This window comes from Pantherophis guttatus, chromosome 1 (genome assembly GCF_059756535.1).
Source record: "Pantherophis guttatus breed Tessera chromosome 1, ASM5975653v1, whole genome shotgun sequence".
NCBI lineage: Eukaryota > Metazoa > Chordata > Lepidosauria > Squamata > Colubridae > Pantherophis > Pantherophis guttatus.
The window spans coordinates 223,885,463-223,898,301 of NC_142063.1; the positions used below are offsets into that span (position 1 = coordinate 223,885,463).

At 40.1% G+C, this 12,839-nt stretch overlaps 1 protein-coding gene across 17 annotated transcripts in view; it reads right to left on the minus strand.

The window, feature by feature from the left end:
• The window catches only part of DST (dystonin), a 336,699-nt gene that overhangs the window by 225,566 nt on the left and 98,294 nt on the right, over positions 1-12,839 (minus strand). For 8 of the 17 annotated variants that reach the window (XM_087882463.1, XM_087882460.1, XM_087882459.1 and 5 more), the window contains 2 exons: positions 7,073-7,162; positions 5,491-5,589 (listed from right to left, as the gene is read on the minus strand). In XM_087882463.1, coding sequence (XP_087738589.1) covers positions 5,491-5,589; positions 7,073-7,162 — 189 coding nt within the window. The remainder of the gene's footprint in view (positions 1-5,490; positions 5,590-7,072; positions 7,163-12,839) is intronic. The other 9 variants (XM_060689235.2, XM_060689236.2, XM_060689246.2 and 6 more) reach the window with 2 other exon arrangements.

Consider the following 12,839-nt stretch of genomic DNA (forward strand, 5'->3'; position numbering starts at 1 on the left):
TTTTTACTTTTTTTTTTTTGGAGTTTCAAGATAATCATATTCCATTGCTGGAATGGCCTGGGAATAGCTCTGACCTTAACCCAATTGAAATCTATGGAGCCAACTAAAAAAAACTTGTTAGTCAGAAACGATCCAACAATAAAACCCAGTTAATAGAAGCAATCATTCAATCTTGGTTTCACATTATAACAGCTGCAGAACTAAAAGATTTGGTTCAGTCCACAGGAAGACATCGTAAGGCTGTAATTCATGCTAAAGGTTACCCAACTAAATATTAACTGATGTGATAATTTTTGTATACCGTATTTTCCGGCGTATAAGACGACTTTTTAACACATGAAAATCTTCTCAAAAGTCGGGGGTCGTCTTATACGCCGGGTGTCGTTCTCCTGTAACCAGGCAGACCAGCCCGAAAGACTCTGACGAGCCTTAAATGGCTCTGGCGATCTAAGCTCTGACGATCCCAGCTTTGCCTGCTAATCAGGCAATTCAGCTGGGACCGCCAGAGCCACGGAGAAGGGAAAAACTTTTCCCCCTCCGGCTTGCTTACCTTAGCTCAGTGGTTGGGGGTCAAACAACCCTTTCACAGGGGTTTTGCAGGTGGTGCAATACAGAAAAACGAGCGCAGCCCTCGCCATCCGGAATGAATGGTGCTGTTGTGGCGGTGGGGGGGGGGCGGCAGAAGCGGGAAGAAGCGGCGTTTGCGATGGCTGGAAGCTGTGGGAGTGAAGCACTACTTTCATTTGTACGGCAACAGCATTCCGCCTTGGTATATTTGTGTCAGGAGTGGCTCAAGGCAGCCCTCCTCTTCTGTTGCCTGGGACTCAGAGTGGTAAATGGCGTCTGATCCGGGGAGCAGCTGGATTTTGCTCTCTAATCCAGATGCCAAATCAGCCCCCTGCAAACTCTCGTCTCTCGAGGAGCGCTCCCTGAAGCGGGGCTGGAAACTTTGGTTGGACTGCTTGAGAGAGGAGAGCTTGCAGGGGGGCGATCTGGTGTCTGCAATGGAGAGCGGCATCCTGCTTTTTCTCTCCGCTGTAAGAGCGCTGTAAGAGTGGCAGCCCTCATCTCCTAATGCTTGGGACTCGGAGTGGTAAATGGTGACTGGTCCGGAGAGCAGCTGGATTTTGCTCTCTAATCCAGATGCCAAATCGGCCCCCTGCAAACTCTCGTCTCTCGAGGAGCGCTCCCTGAAGCGGGGCTGGAAACTTTGGTTGGACTGCTTGAGAGAGGAGAGCTTGCAGGGGGGCGATTTGGTGTCTGCAATGGAGAGCGGCATCCTGCTTTTTCTCTCCGCTGTAAGAGCGCTGTAAGAGTGGCAGCCCTCATCTCCTAATGCTTGGGACTGCAAAATCCAGCTGCTCCCCGGACCAGTCACCATTTACCGCTCCGAGTCCCAAGCATTAGGAGATGAGGGCTGCCGCTCTTACAGCGCTCTTACAGCGGAGAGAAAAAGCAGGATGCCGCTCTCCATTGCAGACACCAAATCGCCCCCCTGCAAGCTCTCCTCTCTCAAGCAGTCCAACCAAAGTTTCCAGCCCCGCTTCAGGGAGCGCTCCTCGAGAGACGAGAGTTTGCAGTGGGCCGATCTGGCATCCGGATTAGAGAGCAAAATCCAGCTGCTCTCCGGATCAGACGCTATTTACCGCTCTGAGTCCCAAGCAGCAGGAAACAAAGGCTGCCTTGCGCCGCAAATATAGCAAGGCAGAATCCTGATGCTGCACTTTCAGCAGACAGATGAGGGCTGCCTTGGCCATCGGCTGGCGCAAATATACCAAGGCAAATGCTCATGCCGCACAAGTTCAAGTAGTGCTTCGCTCCCACACTTCTTTCGGCCCTCAGTCTCTCAGGGAGATGCTTGACTTCCTCTCAGCCCCAAGACACTGGCTGGCCCATGAGATGAGAGAGAGAGAGAATGAGAGAGAAAGAGAGAGAATCAGAATGAGACAGAGAGAGAAAGAGAGAGAAAGACAGAATGAAAGAGAATGAGAGAAAGAGACAGAGAGAATCAGAGAAAGAGAGTGAGAGAGAGAGAATGAGAGACAGAGAAAGAGACAGAATCAAAGAGAATCAAAGAATCAGAGAGAGAATGAGAGAGAGAATCAGAGTGAGACAGAGAGAGAAAGAGAGAGAAAGACAGAATGAAAGAGAATGAGAGACAGAGACAGAGACAGAGAGAATCAGAGAGAGAGAGAGAAAGAGAGAATGAGAGACAGAGAAAGAGACAGAGAATCAAAGAGAATCAAAGAATCAGAGAGAGAATGAGAGAGAGAGAGAGAAAATGAGAAAGAGGGGGGAGAAAGAGAATGAGGGGGGAGAGAGAGAAAGAGTGGGGGAAAGAAAGAATGAGAGAGGGGGAGAGAGAAAGAGAATGAGAGAGGGGGAGAGAGAAAGAGAGAATGAGAAAGAGTGGGAGAGAAAGAAAGAGAGGGAGAGAGAGAGAGCGAAAATGAGAGAGAGAGAAAGAGAGAATGAGAGAGAAAGAGTGGGAGACAGAGAGAGACAGACAGACAGGAGGGAGAGTGCCTGAAGGACCCCATCCCGTACTGGGAGTCCAGGTGCTTCAGCAAGCGGTGCACTGGATTCGTATTAGTGGTCCGCAAAATTTAAAATTATGAAGTTGGTGGTCCCTGAGGTCCAAAAGGTTGGGGACCCCTGGCCTAAGACCATCGGAAAACACATATTTTTGATGGTTTTAGGAATAACTTTATTGTTGGGGATCACAACATGAGGAACTGTATTAAAGGGTCGCGGCATTAGGAAGGTTGAGAACCACTGCCTTAGCTGCTTGCCTTGCTTTGCTTGCCTGAATCCATTCCATCAGCAAGCAACTCCCTGCCTGCAATCAAGCAGGCAGGGAGTTGTGGACTTCAACTCCCAGAATTCCTCAGCCAGCAAAACAAAGCTGGCTGAGGAATTCTGGGAGTTGAAGTCTACAAGTCTTAAAGTTGCCAAGGTTGGAGACCCCTGTTCTATTGGGTAAGTTTTTTTCCCCTTTGGGATCTTTAAAAAAAAAATAGTTAATTGGGGTTTTTTTTAGTTGTTCTTTTTTAGACCTAGCCATTTAAAGTTTAGGAAGTTTTAAATTTAACTTTCATATAAAAATAAAAATAAAATAAAATAAAATAATATTTGTGCAGCTTTCTGAGATTTAGTGTGTTTCTGTAGTGTTTCACTCTAACTACACAAACACACAAAATCTCACAAAGCTGTATGTGGAATTTTGTGTGTGTAAAGTGTGAAAGTTGGGTTTTGGGGCTTTTTGTGGCTATGTGAGGTTCCTGCTTGTTGCAGGGGCCATTTTGGGTCTAGCACAGCTGCTTTTACATTGTGGATGAGCCAGTTGTGTTGTGTTGTGTTGTGTGTGTGTAAAGTGTGAAAGTTGTTTTTTGTGGCTTTTTGTGGCTGTATGAGGTTCCTGCTTGTTTCAGGGGCCATTTTGGGTCTAGCACAGCTGCTTTTACATTGTGGGTGAGCCAGTTGATGTTTTTTTAATTTTTATTTGGTGTGCGTTGGAAGAGGGGTAGTCTTATACGGCGAGTATAGCCCAAACCCTATATTTTAACAGGAAAATTGGGGGGTCGTCTTATACGCCCAGTCGTCTTATACACCGGAAAATACGGTATCTCATTTTTTCTATGGTGATAATTTTTGTATATCTCGTTTTTTCTACATGTTTCACTTTTCTTCTTTATACTGTAACTGCTATTCTAATAACAAATCCTTCACAAAAGTTATTGCATTACATTCTTGATTAAATTATCTTTCCACTGATATATAATTTTAAGGTACTACTCCCCCCAAAAAGTGGTGTTATTAGCTAGTTTTAGAAAATACACTTTTCCCAAAAGGTTTCCACAATTTTAGCCAGTACTGTAGTATTTGCTAAAACACATATCAAAGACATGAATCTGGAACAGTCTACCAGCACCAGTAAATAGAAAAATATAGCTAATGTTCAGTCCATCAAACCCCAGTAGATTACAGAACAGAAATGCATTTTGTTTTGACCTAAGAAATCGTGTGAAGTATGTATTTCCCATATAGTGCAGATTTTTTTAAAAAGAAATTGAACTATAAGAGCTGCATTTTGTCATCATGATTATCATATTAATTTTTCAGGGTGGGGCACTGTTTCGTGATTTTTTTGCTTGCATTTTGGAATGTATACTAAGACCTTATATAGAATAAGCCAGAAAGTTGGTTCTCAAGAAAGACACACATGGGAAATATTCATGAGAATTTGGAAAGGATTATGCAAGAAAGTTTTTGAATCAGGTTAATATATCCCCATCAATTTTTGCTCAGGAAAAAGATGCATTTACATAATCAAATATCAATCATTAGGAAAACAAAATTTTATGGGTAACCAATTCTGAACGATGTAACATTGTTTACGTTTAGCCATCAAATTACATATTTTTCTATCCCAGAACCTTAAGCATCATCATAAAAATGTACAATCTTTTTCTTAAAAATACTTATACAACATGCACGAAGAAAGCATAAGTTATTATAGAAAACCAAAAATATTCAGCAGATTAATGATAAACGTGGCAAAATGCATGCAGTTAGTATAAAAATCACAAAAAGGAAAACTCAACAGAGGAAAAAGGTCCCATTCACTTAACTACCCGAGAATAAAGGGGAAAAAGTTGCATTTACATGACCAAATCAATGCCTTTCTTCCCAACTTCAGATTTTTCAAACCATTGCCATAATTGACAGAGCTCTCTACCGTCCCAGTTCAAATCCCTTGTGAATTTTGTAAAGCAAGTATATTGTCATATTGAAACCAAAATCACAAACAAGGGCTGTTTCACTAAATTTGTAGCAATATCTATTCATCCTTATTTGTACAGCTGGTGCATCTTTGCAAAATAAATATATGTCCTCTAAATGTTTGCCATTTAATAAGGGACATATACCATGTTTTCCCGAAAATAAGTCCCTGTCCTATATTTTTTTGAACCCCGAAATAAGCGCTTGGCCTTATTTTCAGGGAGGTCTTATTATTTTGGGGCATGTGGAGCAAGATGGGGCTTCTCTTGCCATTTTACCTGATTTCCAGCTCTGTCTCCCTAACCCTAACCAGAGGAAATGGCGGGGACCGGCTGCGCATGCATTTAAGTATTTTCAAGGAGGCCTTATTTTCAGGGGGGGCTTATTTTAGCGCATGCGCTCAAAAGCCCAATTGGGCTTATTATCAGGGGATGTCTTATTTTCGGGGAAACAAGGTAGTACAATAAACAGGTAGCTATTCTGGCAATTTTTTAAATAACCTTCCCAATGCAGCTCATGGGATGTATCCAAGCCATTGGCACCGCTTACATTACTCTAGATTAGAAGAATTCGCCATAATGACAACCCCATCGCCCAATTCTTTCTAATGAAAATGCTGCACACCATCACACCATAATATTACTTTTACATTAGCAGTCGGCACTCTTCACAAACTGTATTAGTAGAGTTATGGGGGTCGGCACCTACCCCCTTATCCTCATCCTCATCATCCTCATGCTGTTCAAACGGGCATGCTTCTGTTGAACTCACCAACCGTAAGGTCTTCAAAAAATCTCGCTCCCTTGGCTAATAAACACAGACAGGAGACAGGAGAGCAAAGACACAAGACAGACCACAAATGAAGAGAAGAATATGAATGGAAGAACATAATGAAGGGAGTAAGTGCCAAGCAGAGGAGAGAAGAATGTTCACAATGAAAGGAAAGGACATGATATCAGAGGGGAATGTTAGACAATTAAAGTGGGAGCAATACTGTAACACAATTATTTTTAATTGGAAAAAGAATATTTAGCGCCCCACACGTTGGATGATTTAAAAAAAAAAAGAAAATCAGAAAATGAAAAGAAAACTGCTTTAGAAAAGATTGTTTTTTTTATAGGAACAACAAAAAATATTAGATTACTAATATTAATTACTAATTCTGATCCCTCTTCCCCCCCCCACTCCCAGTTATGGAAACAATGCATCAAAGAAATGCCGAATTAAGATAAGAACAAATATCAATTTGTTGATATGATGTGATGTCCCGTTGCCTGGAGGCCGTGCAGATCTGGATGGGGAGAAACAAGCTCAGACTCAATCCCTCCAAGACCGAGTGGCTGTGGCTTCCGGCGTCCCGGTATAGTCAGCTGGTACCATCACTGACAATAGGGGATGAGATCTTGCTCCCCACAGAGAGGGCCCGCAACTTGGGTGTCCTCCTGGATTCACGGCTATCTTTAGAAGATCATTTGACGGCCGTGGCCAGGGGTACCTTTTATCAGGTTTGCCTGATCCGCCAGTTGCGTCCCTTTCTGGATCGGGATGCCTTGTGCACGGTCACTCATGCCCTAGTTACCTCCCGTATGGACTACTGTAATGCTCTCTACATGGGGCTCCCCTTGAAAAGCACCCAGAGGCTCCAACTGGTCCAGAATGTAGCCGCGCGGGTGATTATGGGCGCAGCTCGTTACGCCCATGTAACACCTCTCCTACGCGAGCTGCACTGGCTCCCGGTGGTCTTCCGGGTGCGATTCAAGGTGTTAGTTATCACCTTTAAAGCGCTCCATGGCTTAGGACCTGGGTACCTACGAGACCGTCTTTTGCCACCAATAGCCTCCCACCGACCAGTTCGTTCTCACAGGGAGGGACTACTCAGAGTACCGTCAGTCAAATTATGCCGACTGGTGACTCCCAGGGGGAGGGCCTTCTCTGTGAGGGCTCCAACCCTTTGGAATTAACTGCCCCCGGAGATACGGAATACCCCTGATCTCCGTGCTTTCCGCCGTGCCCTCAAGACCCTGATGTTTCAACAGGCGGGGCTAAACATATGAACATGTGAATGATTTTTTTTTTTTAAAATGTTATCTAATTCTAGGTTTTATTTAATTGACCAAACTAAGTAATAATTTTAATTAGCAATTTTATGATGTTTGTGTGTCTATATTTTTCTTGACTGTACACCGCCTTGAGTCCTACGGGAGAAAGGCGGTATAGAAATATAATAAATTAATTAATTAATTAATTAATTAAATCTGTAAAACAGTTGCATTAAAATTAAAGAACTCACTAAAGTATCTCCTGAAAGAACTTCCAAAAGAGAAATCAAGTTATGTCCATCTCTCAGATCTTCATACAGGTCATTGACATGTTTTCGAACCTATAAAGAAAATGAGATTAAAAGTCAATGTGTGGTCTTTTTCCAGGAGAAATATTTATATACACTCCCACTGAATGCAGTGACATTTATACCAAGGTAAGTATAGAAAAAAACTACAGTCTTACTGTAGTCTTTTGTGTTTTGTGTTGCAATGCCTTGGGAATACATACATACTAAGGACCATCTTAATGTATTGAAAAATATGGCTCCTAGAATATAATTTCCATCTGATCATCATTTGAAATTCTCATCCCCCCCCCCAACAAAGACTTAAAAGTGAAAAGAGAGATTATGGAATGTAATAATACATAAATACCATTTCAGCATTATTGCAATTAGCATAAAGTGTCCTTGAAATTGAGAAGAACCATGCCTATCGTTTATCTGATTAGCAGGTAATGAAGTACATTATTTTTCTATCAATTATTAAAGAATATTTTACAGCTCTCTTATCCATTCCTTAGAATATATGGTTTTACAGTGCTTACCAAAAGGGAAGAAAAAGATTGTAGAACTAAAGGTGAAAATTATTGTGTTATGATTTACAATACAATTAATTTACTTGGACCCTGAACTACAATAGTCCTTACATTAGTTACGGATAGTTACTTACAAACAATGCTATTTGGAATCCCTCCCCCATTACAGAGAATATACCAGTCATCCAGATCAGATTCTTGGGAGGTCTAGAGGATTTAAAGGATATGAGACTGGAGATAAGTCACAAACATACAGATTTCTGTTAGTAAGGAGTGCCCATGAACAAGTCCTCTAGTCACACTATGTTTCAGCCACTGGAGAAATTCAGAAACCCAATTTATTTAATTATGCAGAAGGGTGGGTGTATAAAATATTTCAGATTATATATACTTATTATTAGGCATAGCCTCAAAATATAACCTAACTACTTATTTCTAGAGCATGGTGGCTCGAGTGGTTGGAACTTGGCAGGAGGTTAGCAAGCCCATGTTCAAGACCCGAGAGCTGTCATGGGGCTGGGTTGAGCTCTCGCCCTTCACTCCAGCTCCTGCTGGGGACATGAAAGGAGTCTCCAATTGGGCATCCTCAGGGCAATGGTGATGTCACCGGCTAATCCTTTTAACCTGGAAGTGCCTTGGTGCTTCTGACACCAACATGGAAACCTCTTGGTGCTTCTGACACAAGTGCAATTATTTACTTCAATACAAATCTGAATTAATTCATGTATCATATCCAAGAAACATAATGAAGGGAGTAAGTACCAAGCTGAGGAGAGAGAATTGATAGGAAAGGAAAGGACATAAGAGGGGAATGCTAGACAGCCTTTAGTCACATGTGGCCATATATTACATTCCTTGATAATGGTGGAGAGAGTGGTACTGGTTAGCTATAGCAGAGTTTGGTCATCATGACACAAGCACAACCAAATCTCACTTTTACTCCAAGTACGTTGTTTTTATTCTATTCAAGTTAGGATCTTTGTTCTAAGGAACTATCTTGCAAATTAGCCTACTATTTCTTGTATCCTATGAAGTAAGAAATAAACACAGCTAAAGCTAAACTATAGCTTAGCAAAGTGAAATTAGTTTTCTATTTGCATTTAAAATAGAATCTGAGGAATGGGATTTTAAAAAAATTAATTGTGACAACCCCTCGGCAATTTGAATGTATTGAATAATTATTCCTTCTTGATAACAGCCTAATGAATATGCAAGTACTACCATCCAGATGAATATCTTCCTACAACAATTATTTGAAGAAAGTAAATACATACATTTATGTGTGTGGGGGGGGTGTATGTGTGTGTGTGTGTGTATAATGTATATTTTCAAGGCATATCAAGCATTATTTGGAAATATCTATCATACGTATGTGTGTGTGTGTGTATATACATATACATATACATACATACATACACATACACATACACTTATACACACACACATACAGTACATACATATAAAGGCCCAGCATCATTTAAAATCCTTTTTCATGGCTTACTTGCCTCTGAATATGTATGCATGTATATATGAACGTATTTATGCTTATAAATTATCACACCTCCAAAAAGGTTGTGAAAAAATACATATCAGATAGAAAGCTGACTGTTAATAAAGTATTCAAGGACAAATGCTTGCTGGTTGTTGGTATAATCCTGTGAATGGTAAGCAAAGGAAAATGTAGCAGAGCTTTCTGGTTTTATGCTTACTCTTCTGGCAATGACACTAAGAACTTGATTCCCACAATATAAACCTAATGCTTTCACTGTTTTTCACCCTAACCTCCAGGACAGAATAAGCTACCTATTTATCCATACAATACAATAAAAATCCTTTTCCCCCGAAAGTGCAGGGCAGATCTCTAGTTATCATAAAATACAGATTCTCCTACAAGAAGCAATATCAAAAATTACAGTAACAGTATCAGTCTACACTGAATGCCCATCCATCAAGACAAAATGTGGATGAAAGCTCCTTGGCTTATTGTAGAATATTTTGTTGTTCTTCTGAATCTCTGACTGAAGAAGAACTTTAATAAGAAAATAATGGCCAGGTCTGCCTGCCTGCTTTCCCCTCCTTCCCCCTCCTTTCCTTTCTCTTCCCTTCCTATTTCTACATTGCTTTTTCATAGGCAGAGGTGAGTTCTGCCTCTCATCTTTATCTTGAAGAATTAAAAAAAAAATCCTTGTATATCTTGGGAGACTTTGAAGGGAGGAACATGCTTGCTAAATGCCATAAACAGCATATCAAGGCACTAACTAAGGAAGACATGACAGCCAGTAGCCTTCACAGACTGGTTTTAAGTAAAGACAAAGATCAAATAGGGCTAATCCTCTTGATGGAGCAACGTTCCCACACCCCAAAGGACCAGCCACTGCTCTGTAAAACTGCTTGCTCCATCTGGTTCAAAAGCCTTTCTCAAGTAAGCACTTCATACTTGAAAAAAAGTTTGTTTCCTCTTCTGCTCATTGGGAAACTAAAGGAAGGCAAGAAGCAAAAGGGAAACATCCAAAATCTGATAGATTAAAAAAAAAAAAAGAAAGAAAAAAAATATTGTATTGGGGTGTTGGGTTTTTTTTTTTTTTTTTGCTTTTTATACCCACCTCATGCGTAATAATTTGAACTGGTAAACAAGGTGAGGATGCCAACAAAACCACTAATGAAATCCATGGGAAATATAAAACAGCCTGAAGGAATCTGTTCCCTCAAGGTTTATTGTGAGAATCTGACAATTAAACTATATGTTGCCTGGGGCAAGCAGGCTTGTGCAACACTGGTAGCACAGCTGGGTTTGGGAGGCTTGGCAGTTTGGCTGGAGCAAGAATCCCAGCCTTTAGGGGGAAGAGAGTAACTTATATTGAAGCTGAAGAAGGAGGAGAGGATATGCATCAATAATAAAGAAAAAATAGTTAACCTATGCAAAAAAAAAAAAACCAAAAAAACAACCCTGTAGAAAACAATGATGACAATTCACAAATGTGGGAAAGATTAAAAAGCAGAAAGTTCAGCCACACATAAAGAAGTTAACACTTAGTTTACCCTGGACAAATTTAATGGACAGGGAATAAATATGTACATTTATTATATTTATTACAATAAAACATATTAATAGAAAAGTACCTCTCTTCTCTCCTAAAAACCAATAAAAGATCCCTCTCATTCAGCCAATAAATAAGGATTATCAATGAATCCAGTTTATGATAATATATGAATTGGCTATATTTAATACTGTAACAAAAATAGTTTATTATTTAATGATTTAAGTATGTCCCACTTTTCTTTTAGATCAACTGTGCCCTATGTTTCCTCACTGCAACAATTTTGTGAGTTTAAGCTAAGACAAAGCGATTAGTCCAAGGTCACCTCCATGGTTGAAGGAGGACTGTAAAAGCCATCTTCTTATTTTGCTCCTAGCTCATGCCTGTCACTTTACTAACTTCATTATACTTCTAACTCCAGCCAATTTCATTGACACAACTAATTTATTTCAAGCAATGGAATATGGGCTGGTGATCTGACCAGGAATCTTACTTTTCTTGGCTATCTTGTACATTTGTGGCTCACCAACAAAGAGAGCAAAAAGCTTGTTAGCAACTGAATAGAAATACATACTTCAAATATCAAAGGCTTATTCTGGGATCCCTTTGAGAGATTTTTTTTGTATATATTATCTCCTATTCAGAGGAGGGTTAATATTTTAAATTATCCTTGGTGGGATGCAAGCACTGTTCATAGGAAACCAGAATGCTTATCACAATTTCCTTAAAGAGAAAATGGGTCATACCACTTGAAATTTTAACATGATTGAAGGATTTCATAGCCAACCAACAGAATTTGTAAAAATAAACATTATAAAAATGGTGCTATATTATCTGTTTTTTAGAAGATTTTGTTGGTTGATTATGATTGTTTTTCCTACCTGAATCAGTAAACACATTATAAGGGAATATGTATACTATAACATTATGTTATATGATTTTAGCTTGGCATATTGTATGAACCTGTTGTGATTTATAAGTCACTGTGAGCAATATACTGCAAATTACCCTGCTCCAAACTCAACAATGTATGAGCTTGATAAGTAGTTATGACTTTCCATGAATCCAATCATTTTTGGCTTATTAGATACAGTATGTGAAGTTCAAACTAGGCCAGGGGTATCAAACTCGTGGCCTGCGGGCCAGAGTCATACGCGTCATATGCTGGCCACGCCCACCCCCATTTTAGTGAGGGGGGGAAGTCCCAATACGTCATGTGACAATGTGAGTTTGACACCCCCGAACTAGGCTGTCCACAAATGTTCATCTGATGTCTGATTTAAAGCTGCAAAAAGGGAAAAGAACCATTGTTAATAGTTTGATTTTATTTATTTATTTGGGGGTGAAGGTGACCAACACCTCCAATACAAAATTAATGCCTTAATACACAAAGGTACTGTTAAAACAATCCTCATGCATTTTAAAAGAGCTAGTGAAAGACTTTAACCCCTTTTTTAAGATGAAGGGTAGAAACAAATCAGTCCATGCACATTGCAACCAATGTGGTTCACTGACGTGACTCTAGTTAAATCTAGTTTAACTCTGATGTTAAAACATAAAAATGTAATCTTGGCAACTATCTGTTTTGCTATTCCCGATTATTTGCAGCTTGTAGAGGTCAATAATATGGAAAGACTTATTCTGTGATATTGAGTTAGGAGCAGGGGAGGGGCTCAGTGTTCTAAGTGGACCATTTCAATTCTATGAATGCCTGATGACTACCACCTTTTTTCTTAATTTAATTAACAAGGACAATAAAGGGCCTATGATTAAACGGGATGATTCATGTATTTTTGTGGGTAGGATGTGTTCCTCCTTGCCTAAAGGAGCCAGTTCTAAGCCTCTGGGGGAGAAAAGCTTCCTTGTTACAAAAGAGTTATACAAGGTCAAACATATAATTTCTAGGAAAAGGAACTGAAAAGATGATGGCTTCATAACTTTGGACAAATTTGGGCAATGAAGTGGATTGAATGACCACTTTAATCAAGCTTTTTGATCGGGATATGGAACTGAGACTGAAGTCTTCACCTTGAGGGATGACCTATAGATATGAAGGATGCAGATAATTATAGTTTTCCTACAGAAGCCTCTACAGGATCTGATGCTTTTGTCATTTCAGCTTTGCATCCTTCATAAATGCATCTGAAGTCACAAAACATT